At 53.7% G+C, this 20,917-nt stretch overlaps 1 protein-coding gene across 1 annotated transcript in view; it reads left to right on the plus strand.

Moving 5' to 3' along the window:
• The first annotated feature begins 1,729 nt into the window (after window positions 1–1,729).
• The window catches only part of FBF1 (Fas binding factor 1), a 24,961-nt gene continuing 5,773 nt past the window's right edge, over window positions 1,730–20,917 (plus strand). The window contains exons 1-20 of the mRNA XM_042783531.1: window positions 1,730–1,795; window positions 4,673–4,697; window positions 7,880–7,921; window positions 8,817–8,910; window positions 9,499–9,556; window positions 10,096–10,146; window positions 12,074–12,215; window positions 12,733–12,810; window positions 13,551–13,670; window positions 13,799–13,937; window positions 14,198–14,331; window positions 14,898–14,997; window positions 15,997–16,413; window positions 17,736–17,840; window positions 18,366–18,448; window positions 18,661–18,719; window positions 19,486–19,641; window positions 19,799–19,899; window positions 20,015–20,221; window positions 20,807–20,914. Coding sequence (XP_042639465.1) covers window positions 1,730–1,795; window positions 4,673–4,697; window positions 7,880–7,921; window positions 8,817–8,910; window positions 9,499–9,556; window positions 10,096–10,146; window positions 12,074–12,215; window positions 12,733–12,810; window positions 13,551–13,670; window positions 13,799–13,937; window positions 14,198–14,331; window positions 14,898–14,997; window positions 15,997–16,413; window positions 17,736–17,840; window positions 18,366–18,448; window positions 18,661–18,719; window positions 19,486–19,641; window positions 19,799–19,899; window positions 20,015–20,221; window positions 20,807–20,914 — 2,285 coding nt within the window. The remainder of the gene's footprint in view (window positions 1,796–4,672; window positions 4,698–7,879; window positions 7,922–8,816; window positions 8,911–9,498; window positions 9,557–10,095; window positions 10,147–12,073; window positions 12,216–12,732; window positions 12,811–13,550; window positions 13,671–13,798; window positions 13,938–14,197; window positions 14,332–14,897; window positions 14,998–15,996; window positions 16,414–17,735; window positions 17,841–18,365; window positions 18,449–18,660; window positions 18,720–19,485; window positions 19,642–19,798; window positions 19,900–20,014; window positions 20,222–20,806; window positions 20,915–20,917) is intronic.

A 20,917-nucleotide genomic window follows, 5' to 3' on the forward strand; every position in this document is an offset into this window, starting at 1 on the left:
ATTAAGAGACAAATAGTGTGCCACGGTATTAAACCTAAGTTTAAATTGTGAAGAATTTTAAAATGTAGATTTATTAGGTATCAGTAACACAAAGAACAAGAACAGGAGTGAGGCTGCCTGAACAGATCGCTGTAAAGCAGCTGGAGTTGCCTCTTGGAATGTGGGCTGCTGCTGTGGCTGTAGGAGGCCTTGGCTCGTGGTAAACCAGCAGCAGACCCAGTTGGTTTTCCCTGACAGGCCAGCCTTGGCAGCAGACACGTTTGGTCTGCTTGAGCTCTCTCGCAAAAGCATCTTCACAAAAGGTGCAAAGATAAATTTCAACCCAGTTTCCTCCAAAATGATGATAAATGCTGAGTAGAATTAATGAGGTTTTTCTATATGATGAACTTTTGGTAGCTAGTAAGACAGAAGCCTTTCTTAAAGAGTGCTCTGAGCAGAAACAAAACTGAAGATGTGATTTGGTTCCTTGTAATGGGTGAAGGGGGATTCGTCTTCCTCCAGTGTTTGGAGCGCTCCTGCAGGCTCTCCTAGACACACTGAGGTGTGTTTCAGTGTTGGGACATTAGTGACCTCAAAGCACCATCGGTTCAGAAGCCTTTGGAGGACCTTAATGTTCCTACCCTCAGAACATAACAAGGCTAAATACTGTTTTTTTCCTCAGAACATTACCTTATTTGCAACATTTTTATGTTCATAGGCTTTCTAAGAACTCACCGCTTGCAGCTTCAGATTTCATAGCCTGGAGGGGTTTCAGTAGTTCCTGAAGTTAACATGTTAGATCTTAACTCTTAGGTTTCCTCAGTGTGGGGCTTTGGCTGGAGAAATACCGCTTCTGGAATTCACAATCCTGGGGACCCATAATTCTTCAGACAACTGCGGCTTCCCTCAGTACCTCCTCCACTTTGCTGAGGTCCTCCCATCCGTCTTAGTAGGAAGGAAGGGAGTTAGATGCAGACTGTCTGTGACACTGCTCATGTTTAATGTACGTGGCAGGTAGGCGTGGGGTCACAGGTTGTCTTCGGGCAGTAGCTGCTCCTACAGCTCGAGCAGCGCCAGGAAATTGGTTCTTCCGTCGGAGACCAACATGCTTCGTAGATCATTTTTATGGAATAAGGCAGGGAGATAATTTCAGCTAGTTAAACAATTGCTACCTTCTTGGATTAGACCAAGCCACGCTGTGACTATTTGGGCCTTTGCTTTCAGCTGTCCGAATGTATTAAAATATGTCGGTACCTATTCTAGTGGCCCCTGCTAGTAAACATAGAACCCTATAAAGAACCATTGGGATTGCCAGATGTGAGCTGTCACAGATCATGAACAAGTTCTAGCTTCCAAGGGTTTCTTTGTTTTGTATTGTTTTGTTTTTACCTTAAATTTAAGTGGGCCATTGATTTTCTTGGGAAGACGGAGGAAAATTGAGAGTGATTTAAGAATTCTGAACCAAAATAAGCTGTTTACTACGATACCATTAACTTTACTAAAATTTTGGTAGCAAATATGTGAACTGTGTAATACTCAGAAGGCTGACTACTTTGTAAACACTACTTTTTCCCAACTGCTGTGGTTTCCATGAACATGACTTGTATCCTCTGGAGATAGACTTGCTTAGCGACTTTTCTTCTCGCTGTTGTGGTTTGAGTGTGGGCCCTATTGGAACAAGCTACATTTAGCATGTATTGTTACCCCCTCCTGGCTGGGCTCATACCGTGCGGCCGGGCGTGCCTGGGATATGCCCGGGCCAGAGCATGTCAGGCGGCCCGCGAAGACCCACCCGCCAGCACGCCTTGGCCAGCGGGTAAGCCAACCACTAACTCCCTTCCTTTGTGAAACTGAGTAACCCTTAATAAAATCTGTATTTAGCACACACAGGAAGTGTTCGTGTCATTTTGTCGGGTTCTGGAGTTAATTCTAGCTTCGCAGCTTTGATTTTGTTAATTGAACAGGAAAGTTACAGGTGAACCTTTCAATTTTAACACATTTCTCACCGCCGCGCCCCCCTGCCCACCCGAGTCAGCCCTCGAAAGGGGACAGAAGAACTTTCAGTGTTCCGTCTTGGAGCCCAGTTCCCAGCATTCGTCCCGGAAGGGACAGAGGGAGAAGGCGACTAGACTGCAAAAAGCGCTTCTTCCCGAGGCGGCTTCGAGTCAGCTCCTCCTGGCAACTCGTGGGGCAGAGGACAGAGGCCCCGTCCCGGCTAACGGCCGCGGCCGGGCATCCTGGGAAATGTAGTTCATCTCAGCATCCTCGCTCCCTTGGGTCCTGTGGGTGGGCTGACTACGGACTACAACTCCCAGGATGCCTCGCTTTTCTGCGAGAGGTCGGCGTCCGCAGCGCTCGGAGGCGGGAGGCCTGACCCAACCGCGCTCGGATGGAGGCGGACTGACTGCTGTGGCTGCGGCAGCCCCCAGTGGCCGCACCTCCTGGGGGAATGGCGCGTAACGGGGAGCTTCTGGGGCTGGGTGGGTAGATGCTGCGCTCGGGATCGAGATAGGCTGGGTGCGCGCAGTGGTGACGCATAGAGGGGCGCGGAGTCTCGGGAACGAGGGAGTGTTTGGCAGACCCCTTACCAAGGGGCGGGGGCGTGATTTCAAGAAGGCCTGACATGAAGTTAGCGGAGTAGATGAGACGACGCGATAGTAGTCTGTGGCCTTTTGAACTTTGCAGAACCCCAAAACCCACTGCTGCTCCATTGATTCAGACTCATAGTGACCCTGTAGGACAGTAGAACTGATGCATCAGGCTTCCAAACCTGTAATCTTTAGTTGTTGTTGTTGTTATGTGCCGTTGAGTCAAACACGACTCATAGCGACCCCTCCTTGGGTTTCCGAGGCAGTATCACTACGGAAGTAGGATTGCCCAACCTTCCTTCCGAGGAGTGGCTGGTGGGTTTGAACCGCCAGCCGTCTGGTTAGCAGGCAAGTGTCTTAGCCACTATGCTACCAGAGCTCCCCTCTTTAGTTAGGGAAGAGGATTGCCACATTTTTCTCCCATGAAGCAGCTGGTGGGTTTGAACCGCCGACGTTTCGATTATCAGCCAAGCGCTTTAACCACTGCGCCAACAAAGTCTTTGGCCTTTGTGAACCACTCAGGAAATCACCGCGGTTTGGGAAAATGGGGCAGGATCCCTTTGGATAGGATAGGAGATGGCAGAAATGTCTTGATGTTAGGAGACACACGCTGTTTGGACTTGTCATGAAAGTTGCTGTTACAGAGAACACACTCAGTGTGTGGCCCTTGGATGTCCCCCCAGATAAACTTTGATTCTAGTAACAGGACAGACAAACACCTGAGAAATAAGAGATGACCCTCCCCGACTCCTTCCAGGGCATACCAAAGGTTTTTTAGTGAAATTGGGGGTGGGTATAATTCTGAGGAAAACTGTTGTCTGTAATGAGAGCAGTCAGATTGAGTTAGTGTGAAAGGGAAACGTTCTACTGAGCATAGTGCCTAAGACATTTGAGTGGTAACCAGAAAGTTGGTGGTTCAAACCCACCAGCCACTCTGCAGAAGGAAGACTGGGCAATCTACTTCCGTAAAGATTTACCTCTTTGGAAACCCAAAGGGGGTCACTATGAGTTGGAATGACTTGATGGCAGTGAGTTTATCAGTGAAAATAGTGTGAAGGAGGAACCAGAGCCCAGTGGACACCCATGTGGATTGCTATCTAGAAAGGAGTCATGGATGTAGCCTGGGAAGGCATATCTGCCATGGTGCCAGGCACCCACCTCCTTTCTGAAATGGATACCTACCTGCCATTTTCCTCATCCTCTTTCAGAACAAGGGATGAGGACCACTGCACTTCATGGCAATAATCTGGATGCAGGCCTCAGAAAACTTACTCTGTTACCCAGAGCACTTTGCTTCTCATTGGAATTGCACCCCCCGCCCAATAAGAAGTGTTTAGCTTGTGGAAACGGGTTTTGACGTCTTGATTGGGTAAAGTGGGAGAAGCCTTGTTAGGCCTTGGACTCGTACGCTATTAAAACCACATCATTTTTAAGCAACCACTTCATTTTCTTCATCAGGTGAGGAGGGGCCTGATGTGGGTGGAAGTTGAGTGAGCTGCACAGTGCTGGGAAGCGGCCCAGAGCTCCAAGATGGTAGGTAGCATGCAGAGGAAGATGTATGGAAGTGTGGCCTCTTCGCCCCCCAGATCTTGCCTGTATGCAGTCATTTGGAGGGTGGGAGATAAAGACCAGGATGTGGTCCCTGGAAGAGAGTAGCGGAAAGTATGGTGGATCCCAGAGTTCGTTAAGCAATTAGCAAGTGTTTCTTCCCAGCTCCCGGATGTCCAGCTGAAAACATTTTTAAGTGTCTGTCATTGGGATTAAGGAGTCAGGTGCACAGGAAGGAAGAAAAGGTGAACTGTCACGTATGTTACATCTTGGCTGGAAGGGGCCGTGTGGCATCGTGAAGTCAGGGAAAAGGAGGCACTTCTTCTCTGCACTCTATGGTACTCACAGAATACGACAGTGAGACCATTCCCAGAAACGCTAGGAGAGCGTGAAGGACTTGTGTCTAAAATGCCACCGGGGCTCCTTTGCTTCTGGTGACTTGGTGACTTGGCAAAAGGCAAGACCATTCACTCTGCATTCCCAGCCTTGTTTCCTCTGTTTCAGCACACTTTTCACATTTTTATTTTGTCAATATGGTTTTGTTTTTCCCATTTTAGGCAGCAAAAAACAAGGGATTAAAAGGTAAGTGGGAAAATGGAGACTCACCTTTAAGCCGTATGAGTGTGTGTGCGTGTGTGCCTCCCCAACCCCAGCTCCAAAAATAATTTAGAATTTGGTGTCTTAATGTTCTTGGTGAGAGTCTTGCTGTTTTTCCCATAATTCCATAGGCAGCCTTGGTTCTTCCTTATGCTCCTTCATTGCCTTCAGAGTAATACAGAAATAATTAAGGGATGAGACTTTGGGGAAGATCCTTCTTGTTGGGTTCTGTATCCAGAAGCAGGTGGTTGAACCATAAATCAGTAGGCAGCCACTCAGGGGTTGTGATCAGCAATACCTGCATTTTCTTTTTAGTCTGTTATGTGAAGCTTTATTCCAATTACTTTTCATAGAATGACATATTTTGCATAATTTTCTGGACAAGAAGGAACGTAGAGAAACTGTCCCTGCAATCAGTCCCCAATGGTTGTGTTTTTAAACCAGACTGGAATTTCTGCAGACGAGTGCTGGGAGGCCGGGCTTCATTTGTGTTAGACATGCTGTAGCCGAAACCATGTTTCTTTTGAACACTAGTTTAAAGCTCTGTGTAAAAATGCCTGCTGCTGACAGCACAGAAGAGCAGGAGCGGCCTCAAGCACGGTATAGCTGCTCTCCTAATGTCTGTTTATCACGTAGTCGCCTTCTGTTGTGCATTTCTCTCTCCAGAGGGTTTGTGCTGGCAGTGCCAGAGAGGTCCTTCACTTCCACGGTGCAGAAAGAACGAGGACTGCACCTCCTTGTCCACTTCCACTTCAGTATTTCAGTGAATATGGATGTAAACTATAGAAACATGTAAATCTGCAGCTTTAACAACCCGAATACAACCTTTTGAGTTAGTTACATGTATGTTGTTAGATTGCAATATTGAATATGGGTAAAATGTTGAGTGATGTGGGAAACATCAGAAGAAGATGGAAAGAGTACACACAGTCACTGTACGAAAAAGAATTGGTCGATGTTCATCCATTTCAGGAGGTGGCATATGATCAAGAACCATTGTATTGTAGGAAAAAGTCAAAGCTGCACTGAGGGAATTGGTGAAGACAAGGCTCCAGGAATTGACGGAATATGAGGTATCAACAATATCAACAAATGGATGCTGCACTGGAGGCGCGTATTCGGCTGTGCTAAGAAATTTGGGAGACAGCTACCTGGCCAACTGACTGGAAGAGATCCATATTTGTACCCATTCCAAAGAAAGGCAATCCCACAGAATGTGGAAATTATCAAACAATATCATTAATACTGCATGCATCGCTGAAGATAATTCAAAAATGGTTGTAGCAGTATATTGACAGAGAACTTTCCAAAATGCAAGCTGGATTCAGAAGAGGACATGGAATGAGGGATATCAATGCTGATGTTAGATGGATCTTGGCTCGAAGCAAAGAATACAAGAAAGATGTTTACTTGTGTTTTATTGACTATGCAAAGGCATTGAATTGTGTGGATCATAAGAAATTATGGATAACGTTGAGAAGAATGGAAATTCCAGAACAGTTAATTGTGCTCATGAGGAACATGTACATAGACCAGGAGGCTGTTTGAACAGAGCAAGGGGATACTGCATGGTTTAAAATCAGGAAAGGAGTGCATCAGGGTTGTATCTTTTTGCTGTACTTATTCAATCTGTATGCCGAGCAAATAATCTAAGAAGCTGAACTATATGAAGAAGAGAGTGCCATCAGGATTGGAGGAAGACTCATTAACAACCTGCGATATGCAGATGGCACAACTTTGCTTGCTGAAAACAAAGATGACTTGAAGCACTTATTGATGAAGATTAAAGACACTAGTCTGCAGTATGGATTATATCTCAATATAAAGAAAATGAAAATCCTTACAGCTGGACCACTAAGCAGCATCATGATAAATGGAGAAAAGATTGAAGTTGTCAGTGATTTCATATTATTTCCACAGTCAGCACCAATGGCAGCAGCAGTCAAGAAATCAGACGTCGTATTGCATTGGTCAAATTTGCAAAAGACTTCTTTCAAGTACTCAAGAGCAAAGATGTCTCCTTGAAGACTAAGGTGTGCCTAACCTAAGCCATGGTATTTGCAGTCACTTCATATGCCTGTGAAAGCTGGACAATGAATAAGGAAGACTGAAGAAGAGTTGATGCCTTTGAGTTGTGGTGTAGACGAACAATACCGAAAGTACCATGGACTGCTAAAAGAACACATCTGTCCTGGAAGAAGTGCAGCTGGAATGCTCATTGGAAGTGAGAATGGCCAGACTTTGTCTCTCCTACTTTGGTCATGTTGTCAGAAGAGACCATTCCCTGGAGAATGATGTCATGCTTGGTAAAGTGGAGGGTCAGCGAAGAAGGGGAAGACCCTCAACGAGATGGATTGACCCAGTGGCTGGAGTGATGGGCTCAGGTAAAGCAAGGCTCGTGAGGCTGGCACAGGATCGGGCAGTGTATCGTTCTGTTGTACACAGGGTCGCTATGAGTCGGAGCTGACTCGATGGCACCTGACAACAACAGCGTGTTGATCCCGACTCTTAGCAGCCCCACCTGACAGTGTTGGACTGATCCGTAGGATGCTCTTAGCCATTGTCTGTGGAGCCAGAGCACCCAGTGTTTGTCCCGTGGAGCTGCTGGGTGGGTTTGAACCACCAATCTTTCAGTTGGCAGCTGAGCGCTTAACTGTTGCACCACCAGAGCTCCTAAATTGTGTCCAGATGAATTCTTCATTAAAGAAAAAGAAGCAGACAGTTGAAGTTAAGGGTAGTAACGGCACTTAAACTAGATGCAAGTACTGATTCAGTATTTATACTTCACCCTCATCAGAAAGTAAGCAAGGAGGTTAGCATCCAGACCAGTCATGGAAGGTCTTGGATAGAAGGAAGGGTACAAGGAGCTTGTATGTGCCCAGAGGTCTTGGACACTTTTCCCAAAGGAAAAGCCACATCAGGCTTTGTCCAGAGTCTAGAGGACAGCCAGTGGCTGGTGTGTCACGGGGAGGCACGGTGAATGTGGGGTATACTGAAAGTCTTCACCGTCATTCCTTGAAAAAGTTGTGTTTAATTTCTGTCCTGGGATATTTCAACTGTGTAGTATGATTTGTTACCAGTGAGTTAGAAAACATCGTGACCAGTGAAGGGAAAGTTAAGTCCCCAGTTTGAGAGCTCTGAAATCATGGCAGCTCCTTCTGTTTCAGGCTCCATTGATGATGTCCTTGGTGACCTCTTGGGGGATGATAGTAAGTATCCCTGGTTTAGGCTTGTTCTTTCTTTCTTTCTTTTTTTGAGTTGATATATAATTTGCATACCACAAAATTAGCGTTTGAAAAAAAAAAGTGTACAATTCAGTGGCTTTTAGTATCATCACTGTGCTGTGCAACCAACATCACCATCTAATTCCAGAACATTCTCATCACCCCAAAAAGAAGCCCTGGACACGTTAGCAGTCAGACTGATAATTGGGTTATTTTCTTTGTCTTGTTGAGTTGTAAGAGTTCCTTTTATATTCTGGATAAACCAAAAACTAAACTCACCACCATCGAGTCAATTCTGACTCATAGTGACCCCCAGTGGGTTTCTGAGGTGGTAAATCTTTATGGAAGTAGATTGCCCCATCTTTCTTCCACGGAGCAACTGGTGGGTTTGAACTGACAAACTTCTGGTTAGCAGTCGGATGCCTTAGGCACTGCACCACCAGAGCTCACCCCTTATCCTTTGTGTCTGTGTCTGCTGTACTGAGGAGCAAGACTTTAGGGTCACCATGGCCAGTGAGGCTTAGACCTCCTTCACTTGGCCTGGGAGAACCCACAAAGCACAAGTCCATGTATACCAACCTACAGTTTGGGGAGTGGAAGTGACATTGTTCTTGCAGCATTTCCATGGGGTGGGGTGGGGTGGGGTGGGGTTCTTCATTTGGCACCATTTGGCATTTAGGGTCATGCTCGGAGATGTACCACTCCCTGTGCATTCAGGCTTTTTGAGGACCTCTCTGTGGGGCCAGCTTCCTTCCTCCAAACAGGTCCTTCTTTCAGCAGGAAGGACTGGGAGACAGCTTGGTGGGGCACCTGGGATCCTTCTCCCCTTGACTCCAGCTCTTTAGTCAAATCACACCTTTTCTGTTTCCTTGTTTTCCAGTGGCCTTACCTGAGAAGCCTGTAGAACTAGCTCCACGAGCCCGAGACACCACAGGCGGATCTCAGGTGTTTCCTCCTTCAAGGGCTGGAGCAAAGTAAGCCCTGCTCCGTGTCCGTCCCCACGCACCTGGCCCTCCACAGCCCCACCCTCACTGAGCGGATCCCCACTTTGGATGTCGCCGATCTCCACCCCCTTCCCTCAGCTCCTGGTCACTGATGGAGCCTGGGGTGGTGGGAAGAGAACTGGAGTCCGGCACAGAGTCCTACCTCTGTTGCCCTCTGTGTGACCTTAGGCAACTTTCTCCACATCTCTTGGCCTCAGTCTCCTATTCCTCAGACAGGAGGCTTGGACTAGGTCAATGGTTTCCAAACTGCTTGTTCTGCGGTTCTCACGATGGGGGAGAAACGGGAAGAGCTTGCGAGTTCTCGACCCTTCACCTTTGTTGTAGCTAAATTTGCTTTGTCTTCCTTTCTTACCTGGTTTTGAACAGTTTGTTCTTAAAGGGGTTCTATTGCTTTGAAGACATTGGACACCACTGCGTGAGGTGCCCTGTGAAATTCCTTTTAGCGACTGTGTTCCCCCAGGGAAGGGTCTCCCTAGGCCCCTAAATCTAAGCCGCTCTCCCTCAGAATCATCGACTGCTGCCGGGGACACCGGCGGGGCTGATCTTGTCACTTTGCAGGTCCCTTCTGGAAGGTGATTTCCTCAGCCCTGTGGCCGGCCTGGCAGGAGCTGACGAGGTGAGCCTGGCCTGTTCCCAGTCCCTTACCCTTCTTCGTCATCCCCAGGAACAGGAAGCTGGCCGTTGTAGCCAAGAGGCTAGTCACGGAAGGGTTCACAAGTCCGGTACAGAGCCGGCTCTTAAAGCAGGACCCAGACTGCAGGGTATTCCTCCTCCCTCCTGCAGGTAGGATGCGCGGGAAAGCAGATCCTGGGCACAGCGGCATCTGGGATCTTGGCCTTCTTCTGAGTGTGCTACTGATACGCTCTACACAGTCCGTCCCGTGGGTGGCAGGTCGCCTGATGGGAGTGCCTGGATGGAGGCGGTCTCTCCACTGGGGAGGCAGCAATTTCTGGGTCCCCACACCTGGGCAGCTTGGGCTTCAAGCGGCAGACTGGTCCCACTTGAGGCAGACAGGGACCCTGCTGTTTATGCCCCATTGGCCGAGCTGGCTCCATCCTCACAGAAGCAAGGGGGCCCTGGACTGCAGCCCTGAGCGCGGCTGGGCCTTGACTGACAGTGCTCCTTGGCCACGCTCTGGCCTCCCTGTGCACATAGGTTTCAGACGTCTCGGACGCAGACCCGCAGGCTTTGCTCCAGGCCATGAAGGTAAAGAAGCCGCTAGAGCCCTGTTCTCAGAGCCTGTGGGGGGAGAGGGGGACGTCACACGACGTTGATATTTGTGCCAAGGCTTTGTTCTTTGACTTCTCCCTTTAAGACTCGTTTCTGAGCCCTTCCTGGTGTGGGGTGGAGCTGATCCCTGAGCTGTCACCTGTCCTGGCCCCCTGAGTAGAAGTCCATTTTCTACACACACAGAGGCTCCCCCTGTGTGAGACCCAGGCCACGCACAGGCCTCTGAAGTGGGGCTGCCGCCTCCACCTCCGCCACCACCACCGCCACCACCACCTGGGGGCAGGAGGAGAAGGCTCCCCCTCTCAGTTTGTCCCTGCCCTTTCTCCTTAGTTCTCTCCCATCGCTTGCCTGTCCCCTTAGTCCAGCCATCTTTCTTGGATCAAGCACAAAGCTAACCTTGGTGATGGGATTTTCAGACGTGTATTCTGATTGGCTCATAGACCATGGCCTCACAGCACTCAGGGTGAAAACCTGAGACGTTGGTTGTCACCTTGTTCCCATCTGCCTCCCAGTCAGCAGCACCCTCCAGCCCACCTCTGGGCTCTGCGGCCCTTCTGAGTAACCCTTTGCTCCCCAGGCCGGCACTGTGCTTTTGGCTTTAGCCTGTGGGTTCTAGAGATTCAGAGTCTGTCCGCCTTCTCACCTCCGGACTCAGCTTCTCTGCTTGAGATCCCTCCCCAGGCCCATTGGCTGGGGCGCCCAGAGGGCCCTTGGCATCCTCTGAGTAGGTCATTTCTGGTGCTGACTTTGAGTCTTTTATTATGGAACCATGAACCAACCCCCCCACCCCATCCAACCGGGCTTGCATTTGGTTCAGTTGTCTTTCCCAACTCAACTTTTTTTTCTGCGGGCGCAGTCTCCGTCTTGTGACCAGAGTCCCCAGCTGCCTCGTGCAGGGCGTTTTCTAATATATTGTCCACTGAACATTGCACGACATGGAACAGCCTCCTCATCACCCCTCTGTTTCTAAGAGCAGCTTAGTGCTCTGACCCCGAGCAGGCTGAGGATCCAGAATTCCCCTTGAACTCTGCCCAAAGGGGCACTCTTTTTTTTTTTTTTTTTAATTTCATTGTGATTTGGGTGAAAGTTTACAGAGCAAATTCATCTTCCATATAGCAGTTCACATACACATTGTCTCATGACATTGACTGCAATCTCCCACAATGCAATAGCTCTCTCCCACTTCTTCCCCATAGTTACCTCTTCCCTGTGCCCTTCCCTCCATGCACTCCTGCCCCCCGAGCTGTCTCCCTGCACACACAGCCCTTCTGTTCTCCCATGATTGATCTCTCCAAGGAGTGTATCTGCCTAATGTAAACGTTCACCTCATATGCCTGTCTTTTGTTTGGCTGGAAGCCACAGGAGTGGCTTCAATTCCAGACCTGAAGGGCAGCTAGGGCCATAGTCTCAGGGGTTCCGTCAGGCTCTATCAGACCAGCAAACCTGGTCCCAAAGGGGTACTCTTGACCTTGGGTCTCTTCTCTGCTCGGATGAGGCTCCTTTGGGAGACTTGAGTCCCAGAATCCTGCAAACAAAAGCTCTGGAATCTCCTAGCCTTTGAGAGAAGCTGGTAGAAGGTGGCTCTCATCCCTGTGGGCCTGCTTCTGCAGCGTCCAGACAGTAGCTGCAGTCAGAGCTACGTACAGTTCACCAAAAAGACAACAAAATACTAACCTAAAAAAAGAGGCAGTGGCAGCACCAGTCTGAGACCATCCAGCTTCTCTGAGACCAAGCGTGTGGAGACAGTACCTCTGTCCTTGTTCCAAAACTCTGTGTGGGCCAGTCCCCCAACCTAAGTCCCCATGTGTCCCACATGAGCCAGTATCACTGCCAGCTGCCCAGTGTAAGGGTGTCAGCAGCCACCAACCAACTGCTCTTGGAACTCCTTCCTCTGCTTTGGTAGGACATGGATGACATGGATGCTGACCTCTTGGGTCTAAAGAAGTCAAGTCTAGCCTCTAGCAAAACAGCTGCAAAGGGTTCTGGGAAAGAAGAGCTATCTAGCGTTCCTAAGCCTGTTGGCAAGTCAGCAGGCAATGAGAAAGGTGAGTGCAGATCTACTGGGAAGACTGGGGACAGGCAAGATGCTTGCAGGGAGCTCTCATGCCTGTGGTTCTAGGAGGGGAGGCTGAAATAGCTAAGAGGGCGTGTGTGCCTGCACGTACCCACGGTGGGGAGGGGGGACAGGCTGGGCTTCCTCCCCTCCTAGGGCTCTTCAGTTCCTCTCAGCCTAACATGGGCAGCTCCTGGAGAAACTATATGAATTTAAGTGGGAAATTGTATGGTAGCCTTTGCATCTCCCGTCCCATGACTGTGGAGTGACTTGAGACTGGGGAGGCTGTGTGACCAGGCTCAGGAAGTAGTTTGCAGGCCACATTGCCAGAAGCCTATGTGAGAACAGGGGAGTGGAGAGTCTTTCCAGAGCTATGTCCACAGCAGACCCACGGCTTCCCAGGAGGAAGTGCATCTCATCCCAGAGGCCCCAGTTCGTGGAGTGGCCAGAGAACCTTAGCCAGCAGAGACCCAGGCCCACTACCAGGCCTTCTCTTTGGTTCCCTGCAGGAGATGCCTCTCCCACCAAGAATCTACCCCCGTCCTCTGGCAGCTTTGGGCATCAGTACAGGAAGTTTTCCATGGAAGGTACCAGAGGCCCAGAGTCACTTTCTGAGACACTTGGGTTTGGGAGGAGTAGCCTGGATAATGCTGGCTGGCTAGCTAGAGGGGTATCAGATGAGGGTGGGGCAGACAGCTGGTGCCATTGACTAGTTCCCCAGCAGTTCAGGGAGGGACTGGTTTAGTCATTTTGGCTGGAGTATTTTGGGAACTTATTTGGAAGGAATTTGAAGCCAGAAGTCAAAAGCCAGATTTTATCAATTACAAGGACAATTCCCTTTCCCTTGGGAGCTCTGGTGGCGTAGTGCCTAAGGCACTTGACTGCTAACCAGAAGGCTAGGGGTTGGCACCCACCAGCCACTCCTCGGAAAGAAGGTTGGGCAATCTACTTCCTTAGCGATACTGCCTTAGAAACCGAAGGAGGGCTTGCTGTGAATGGGATCCAACTTGATGGCAGTGGGTTTGGGGTCCCTTTCCCTTGGTGGAGGCACCAGTACTTTCCTTGCCTCCTGAGGCCTCAGGCACATTTCCCACAGGCCCTGCCGCAGGCAAGCAGGGGACACGCAGGCCGGCAGCCCCAGTGCCACTCTCCCAACTCCCCAGCCCCTTGCTGGACTTCATCTTTGTCAAAGCGCCCCAGGTCCAGGCCATCCAGCTGCTGAGGGGCTGGGTTAACAAAGTTCACTTGGAGGGATGAGCCCGGCTCGGGGCTGGCTTTTCCTGACACGGTGCCACAGTCTGACTGTGCTTTCCCTCCTCGCCATGAGCAATGGAAGACCCGTTGGCAGGACTTCTCTCAGATGACGAGGAAGGAACTGCCAAGCAACCGCCCACAACAGAGAGTAAAACGGCTTCTGACAAGAGCCCCAGCACCGTCCGAGACCAAGGTAGGAGCGGGTTTGCTTGGCACACACCTGCATCTCAGCCACGTGATCAGGGTGCACAGACCCCCTCCCCGTAAACCCGTTCAGATTTCACAGTTAAGAACAGGGAGGCTTTGCCTTGTGTCTTGTAGGCCCCTCGATTCCTCTCACTCCTGGTGACACCCCTGTCCGAAAGAAGGAAAAGCTGATGTTTGATGAAGGGGATGACCTCATGGCCTCCCTGGGGTTTGGAGACAACCCCAAAGCAGAGCGGGGGCAGACAGGAGACCAGTAAGGAGCCTTCCCTCGCTGTCCTGGAGTTGAGTCCGACTCATAGCGACCCCTCCTTGGGTTTCCAAGGTGGTGTCTCCACAGAAGTAGGCTGCCCAGTCTTCCTTCCGCCGAGTGCCTGGTGGGTTTGAACCACCGGCCTTCTGGTTAGCGGTCAAATGCCTTAGGCACTATGCCACCAGAGGCAGGAAAGCCAGAGGGGTGCACTGTGGCTGTCGGGCCCTGGCAGTCACACATGCATGTCCTGCTCCGTCCTGCAGGGAGGGGCCCCGCCCTGCTCGCTCCAAGCTAGATGAGCTGCTGGGTCGAGGCACTGCTGCCAAACTGCCAGCACGCCCAGGCGCCGGGGAGCGTCGGGAGTCCAGGTTGGCTAGGAAGCCCCAGCGGCTGCAGGGTGAGGACCTGGCGTGGGGTCCGGTGCTTTCTGCGAGCCGAGGTGGGAATGAGCATCACTGTGGGGCCCACACAGGTGCTCACAGTCACGACACACAGAGGCTTCCCGAAACGACGCTTAGCATTACCACGTCCAGCACACCACAGCGTGGCTTCATTCACCTGCCAGCTGGTGGCTGCGTATGCTGACGTGACTTGCTGAATTGGTTTCTCAGCCAGCAAACAGCTGGCCCCTCATGGTTTGCAGACTGTGTTCTGGACCAGCGTTTCTCAAAGCAACAGCCACCTGGTCCTCCTGCAGCTTCCTGGGCAGCGCCCTAAAGGATTCTGGGGACCGGGCCCCAGTGAGAGTGTTTCTCAGAGCTCCGAGGCCATGCTTGAGCACACTGTCTGAGCAGTGTCTCAGCAGCAGAGTTTCAGATGGGGCCAGAGCCCCTTTGCTGTCAAGCCCCTCACCACAGCCTCCTGCAGAGGGGCTTCACGTTCCCTGTCTGACATGCGAGCCACCTGTTCAGCTTTGCTTAAAGAGTTACAAAGGCTTTTGGTCATAGATTTCTTAATTTGCAGACAAAGAAGATACCTGGGGTGATGAGGACTTCACCTTTGGGGCCTATCAGCCTACCATGGGCTCCTCGGAGGGTTGGCAGTCTCGCCGGCAGTCAGTCAGGTAAGCTGGGCCTGCGGGGGGCATGGGGCGTGACCTCGGGGACATGCTGCTTGCCAGAAAACAGACTCCTTGTGGCCCATGGGAGGTCACAGCGTGTAAGACGTTAGCCTCTGTGAATGCTGAAGGAAGACTGAGCTTGCCTAGCCCGTCCCAGTCCCTGCATGTGTGCCTGTGACGTCACAGTTGGCTCCCCTGAGGAACATGACAGTCCGCGGGGCAGGCAAGGCCATCCACCTACAGCTGCCTCTGGAGCCATGTTCCCAGGGAGCATTGCCAGTGGGTCAGCCATGCTGCACCTCAGTGGCCTCTTCTCAGTTTGCAACAAAAAATTTAGGCAGTGGATACAATTTTCTGAATTTGGAGTTTTCCTCCAGAATATATTGTGAACTTTTTATTGGGAAGTAATTTCAAGCTTACAGAGAAGTTGCAGGCACAGTGCTAAGAACCCTCTCAGCCTCTCCCTCTGTGTAGTGGTGCACATGCTCGGATGTCTCTCCTTTCCTCGCTCCCCCGTCTGTCTATGCTCACTTGCATGGATGTCTGCACCTGGGCTCCCATCTGTCTAGTGGCATGCGCGCACAGACGTCTCCACCCGGCTCCCCCGTCTGCCTAGTGGTGCCCGCATATAGATGTTTCTTCCCAGCCCTCAGAGCTTACTGCCCTTGGTCAGTAGGGAAGGGGGGTGAAGGGCAAGCAAACGAGCGTGATCTGCCCCATTTTCCTTCGGACACATGTGCCTGTAGTGGAGACTTGGTCAAGTTCTCTGTGGATACATGTGGTCTGCAGTTCAGATGGTGAGGTCAAGATGTCTGTTTTGTGGTGCTCAGCCAAGGGCACTGGGCTCGTCACAGCTCTTCACGCCTCAGGCTGGCTTTGCAGGTCCCTGGACATCATGGTGTCCTTGGTTGGGCCTCATAGTCACCCCCCAGAAGTGAAGAAGAGGCTGGTAAGGGGGTTTTGGGATGGGCTGCCTTAGACACTCTCCTCTCTGTCTTGAAGTAGGTTCTTAGCAGAAAGTGACACAGACCCCAAGGGCGACCTGGGCTCCAGGCAGAGCACTCCCGCTGCGGCCAGCCCCGTCCACCCCCGAAAGGGAGGTGCCGACTGGCTAGGCCTCAAGGACGACGACTTTGACCTGCTGCCGCCTTCTGCCACCAGAGAGACCCGAAAGGGTGGCTCAGCGCTGTCCACGACCTCAGTGCCCCCTCCTGCCAGCCGGCACTCGGCCCCCACTGGTCTGCCCATCTCAGGGGTGGAGCTGCCCACTGAGGGTGCCAGCTCCCCTTCCAGAGCCAACCCGGCCTCCACGCCGGGAGCGTCTGTGGAGAGAGAAGAGGACGACTGGCTCAACCATGCCTTGTCTCGGAAGAAGTCCCAGGCTCTGGTCAGAGAGGGGCGGGCTGGGGCCTGCAAGGGCCTGGACTCAGCAGACGCTGCGGGCCCACCCTCCCCTGGCAGGTATGGACTTGTGCTGCTGTAGCTGGTGGAGGGAGGCCAGGCTGAGGGCAGCGAGGGCCTTTCTCGCCTTTGGCCTGAGCCAGAGGCTGGGGGTGCGCCTAGGGAGTGCCTCTCATCTCAGCCTTCCCTTTTCTTCCTGTGCACACCTGTGCCCTGACTGCCACTGGGACAAGGTGCTGAGCTGACTGGACAAGAGAAGACAGCCCCACAGGGCAAACCCAGCCCCGAGTCCAGTACCTCTGAACAGGAGCACTGCCCATGGTGCCCGGGCCAGGCAGAGAGCCTGCTGTCCGAATCATTGGTGCTTCTGCCGACCCAAGCAGAAATGAATCAGTGTTAGAGCCCCAGAGACCAGGAGGCAGCTCCCGCAGGAAGCCACAGACAGCAGTGCTGGAGACAGGACAGGAAGCGACCTTGGAGGGCGGGCAGGCCTCAGGCATCCAGAAGAAATGACAAGGCTGTTCTCTAGCCAGAGCGAAGGGGTGGTGGATGTGGTGATCTAACTCGGGCCATCCTAAGCCCTGGGGCTGGTGGGACTGTGAGGAGAGCTGTGTGATTCTGACCTGGAACCCAGGGGAGGCTGAAGTGAGAACGGAAAGGACCCTGAGAGCTGGACCAAAAACAAAAACACACTGCCGTTGAGTTAAGCGCAACTCGTAGTGACCCTTTAGGACAGAGTAGAACTGCCCCTCGGGTGTCCGAGGCTAAAAATTTTTATGGAAGTAGACTGTCTCATCTTTTTTCCTTGGAGAGGATGGCAGGCTCAAACCGCTGACCTTTTGCTTAGCTATCAGATGCTTAAACCACTATACCACCAAAGACAATGGAGAAGAGAGCCCAGAAGGGAGGTAGAAACCACAGGGGGTAGAGGAGAGAACCACCCAGGGCAGCCGGACTCACGAGGTTGGGCAGTGCCTTAGTCCAGAGCTGAGTGAGGTACCGCAGACCCAAAACGAGGCTTTGAAGTTGAACTTAACTGGTGTCTAATGTATCCCTGTGACTCCACTGTCTTCAGATGGTTAGTGTCCATGCCTGGCACAATGTGACTTTGGCGTGGCCGGGAGTTGGGGGACTTACCGTAAGGGAAGGAGGTGGCAGCCCTTAGGTCCCAGGAGCTCAGCCCTGAAGAAGACTCCCCATGACAGGGTGGTGGCAGCCGAGAGCTGGGGAAAGCAGGGCGAGGGACGGTCATGGGGCTCTGCTGTGGAGCGTGTCCTGGGCCGCCTCGTCCAGCCTCGCCTGCAGCTTCTGGCCCCTTCATCTTCCACATTGATGTCTTTCAGCCAACCGGCTGCCAGCACCCGAGGACCTCGACAGGCAGCTTCTAGCGGGAGCTCAGGACCAGCGGTGCAGGACACGCTGCCTGCCAGGCCTGGCCAGTCAGGGTGTGTCCACAGGGGGTGCAGAGGATGAGTGGGAAGCGCACGGGGTCTGCCGGGACTTAGGGGCGGCTCATGCCAGGCAGAGCGTCCTGTGCCTCCTAGCCCCACAGAGCAGTCCCCGGGTGGCACACTTGGCTAGATGCTCAACGTTAGTGGAAAGGTGGGCCCTTAGAGCCCCCCCGAGGCACCTTGGAAGACAGGCCTGGCCACCTGCTTCCGAAAGGGCACAGCCTTGAAACCCCCGTGGAGCAGTTCTGCTCTGCACACGGCATCACCGTGAGTCAGACTCGACTCAGGCGGCGACTGGCGAGGACGGCTATGACCGAGAGCTTTCTGAAGCTGGTGCCCCAGCCCTCCGCCCACTTAGCCGACCCCCTCCTCTGACAGCACTGCTAGCCACAGGGTGGCCGGTCAGCTCTGGACCCTGAAGCTTTCCTGTCTACCCCAGGCACACCCCTCCCTGCTCTCCCTCCCTGTGTCCTACACAGAACACTTCCGACTGTCACCCTGCCCATCTTCCATCCCCAGGTCCCCTGCGACTTGGAAGCAGACTGCCGTGGCGCCCCCTGCAGACGATCCAAAGAGGGGCCTGGCCCCTGGAGACCTCTCCGGTCTGTTTCTACTCTGTGTGGAGTTTAAGTCGGTCAGGAGGTGGGACTTAGGATGTCTTTAGGGCTCTGGAAGGTCAGCGAAGCTGTACTCCCCAGGGTCCGGGTCTCTTCTTTTGGGGGCCTGGAAGTTCTGCGAGGCTGCACTCCCCCAGGGTCCGGTCTTTTCTTTGGGGCCCTCACACACACTCATCTCTCTGCTATTAATTTTGCAGGACCTACACTTTCCCCCCCGAGCTCCCAAGAGCCCACAGGGTTTCCAGCACCTGCCAAGGTAAGGAGGGTAGCCAGGTAAGGAGGTCACGGGCCCATGGGACAGTTCTCCCCTGATCAGAGGCAGTGCCAACAAGCGGACTGGTCAGCCAGCCGGGAAGATTGTCCTGATGTCAGATAGCTCACCTGGCACTCCACCACCGTCTCCTCCTCTCGTAGCCTGGCCACTCACAGGCGGACCTGTGTGCTCAGCTGCTGGTGCTGAGAGAGGCTAAGAGGATGCCCTTGGGGCCGCTGGCAGTGGCTTCCTCAGAACGCAGGCTGCCATTGTCTGTTGTTTCTTCTGGAAAGCCTCGTCCCTGCCATCCTCCCAGCTCGCCACCGTCTGTTTCCCAGAGGCTGTGGCCACCCCTGACACCTGGGCCGGGGAGACCCAGGAGCTCTCTGGGAAGTGGCAGGTGATAGGCAACTCAGGAAGCAGATTGGCTGTGCATGTGGGACTCTGGGCCTGACAGAAAGGGCCAGTGGCAAGCTTCTGTCGTAGCTAAGACTGGAGACTTGGCTGAGACTGTAGGAGCTGGGAACCCCTGTTGGGGAAGTTATTTGTGGGGAGGAGGGAGGACTCACTTCCTCAGCACACCTGATGGGGGAGGCACGGTACTGCAGTAACCGTGACCTCCGCACCCTTGTCTGCCTGGTCCCTGCCCCCATCCACGGCCCCAGAGCAGGCGCAGCTCTTGGGGTTTCCTGGGAGCAGAGAGCCAAGCAGTAACTGAGCTCCGCTGGCCCCGCCTCTGCCTGACCGCAAGCATCTCTGCCACCCGTAGGCCCTGGTGCCCGAGCCCCTGCTGCAGAGCCGGCTGCTGGGCTCAGAGTCCCCCAGGCAGCTCCTGGCAGCCCAGGGGCAGCTTCGGGGCAGCACCGCCGAGCTCCAGGCTGAGCTGTTGCGGAGTCAGGCCCGCCTGACCGAGCTGGAGGCCCAGGTGAGGGGAGGGCAGGGGGGCTGGTGAGGGCCAGGTGAGACAGGCAGGGTCTCAGTGAGTGGTGGAAGGCCTTCCGGGGTGGGCAGGAGGACGTGGGCACCACCCGGCAGGGAGCACGGACGGGTGCCCGGGGCCGCCACTCCTCTGCTGTGCCCAGGTGCGGAAGCTGGAGCTGGAGCGGGCCCAGCACACACTGCTGCTGGAGGGTCTGCAGCGGCGGCACCAGGCGGACCTGGAGCTCGTGGAGAGCGCGCACAGGTACCCGCCCCTGCCGTCCGGCCCCGCCCTCACCAGCCGCCTGGCTCTGTCTCAGACAGGCCCTTCAGGGACGCCCTCTGCCCCTAGAGCCCCACAGCTTGGTGTTCTCTTGCAGGAGCCGCATCACGGCGCTCGAGGCGTCGTACCAGCAACGGGAGGAGCGGCTCCGGAGGGAGAAGGAGGAGCTGTCGGCTCGGTACCTGTCTCGCTGCCAGGAGGCCGAGCTGGCCCACACTGAGCTCTCGGCCGAGCACCAGCGGCGCCTGGCTGCTGCCGCGCAGGAGAAGGACCGGGAGATGGAGCGGCTGCGGGAGCTGCAGCGGTGAGGGGCGGGCGCGGCACGGCAAGCACACAGACCCGCAGAGACAAGCCCCGCCAGGCGGCCGACCACGGGGTCCGTCCGCCCGCCTGAACAGCCCAAGTCCAGTGGGCAGGTGGGCCCAGGAGCAGGGCTGTGCAGCGACGCGGCTGCCCTTCTCATGAGAACAGTATTAGACATCCAGAAGGCACCGGGGTCACAGGGCCCGAGCCGGCCTTCAGGGCCACGCAGGCTGCAGACACCAGTGGCATCGACCCCTTCTGTGCCCGCCCTTCCCTGATGTCACACCCCGCTCAGCTGCTTTAATTCCAGGTTCTTCTTCGGTGAAGCGCCCTTCTCTGGACAACAGATGAAATTTCCTCCCTAGAGGGTAGATGTGGCCTGGAGGCTCCAAGTCAGATCCGACAGAGGCCGGGGAAACTGAGGCAGTCCCTGAGGGAGGGGTGGCGAGGCCCCAGGAGCCCTCATGGCTCAGGCTCCCGCTTCCTGTGCCGGCCTGGCTCAGCGGGCACTCGGCCTGTCCTCAGCCCCCTCGCCTCCCGCTGCCCCCAGCCTCATCCCCACCCCTCGGCCTCTCCTCACCCTCAGGGCGTCGGTCCTGGAGATGCGCAAGGACCACGAGGACCAGGTGCAGCGGCTGAAGCTGCTGAAGGACCGAGAGATCGACGCTGTCACCAGTGCCACCTCCCACACGCGGTA

Source organism: Orycteropus afer, unplaced genomic scaffold (genome assembly GCF_000298275.1).
Source record: "Orycteropus afer afer isolate SDZICR_OR568_19922 unplaced genomic scaffold, OryAfe1.0 scaffold00018, whole genome shotgun sequence".
Lineage (NCBI taxonomy): Eukaryota > Metazoa > Chordata > Mammalia > Tubulidentata > Orycteropodidae > Orycteropus > Orycteropus afer.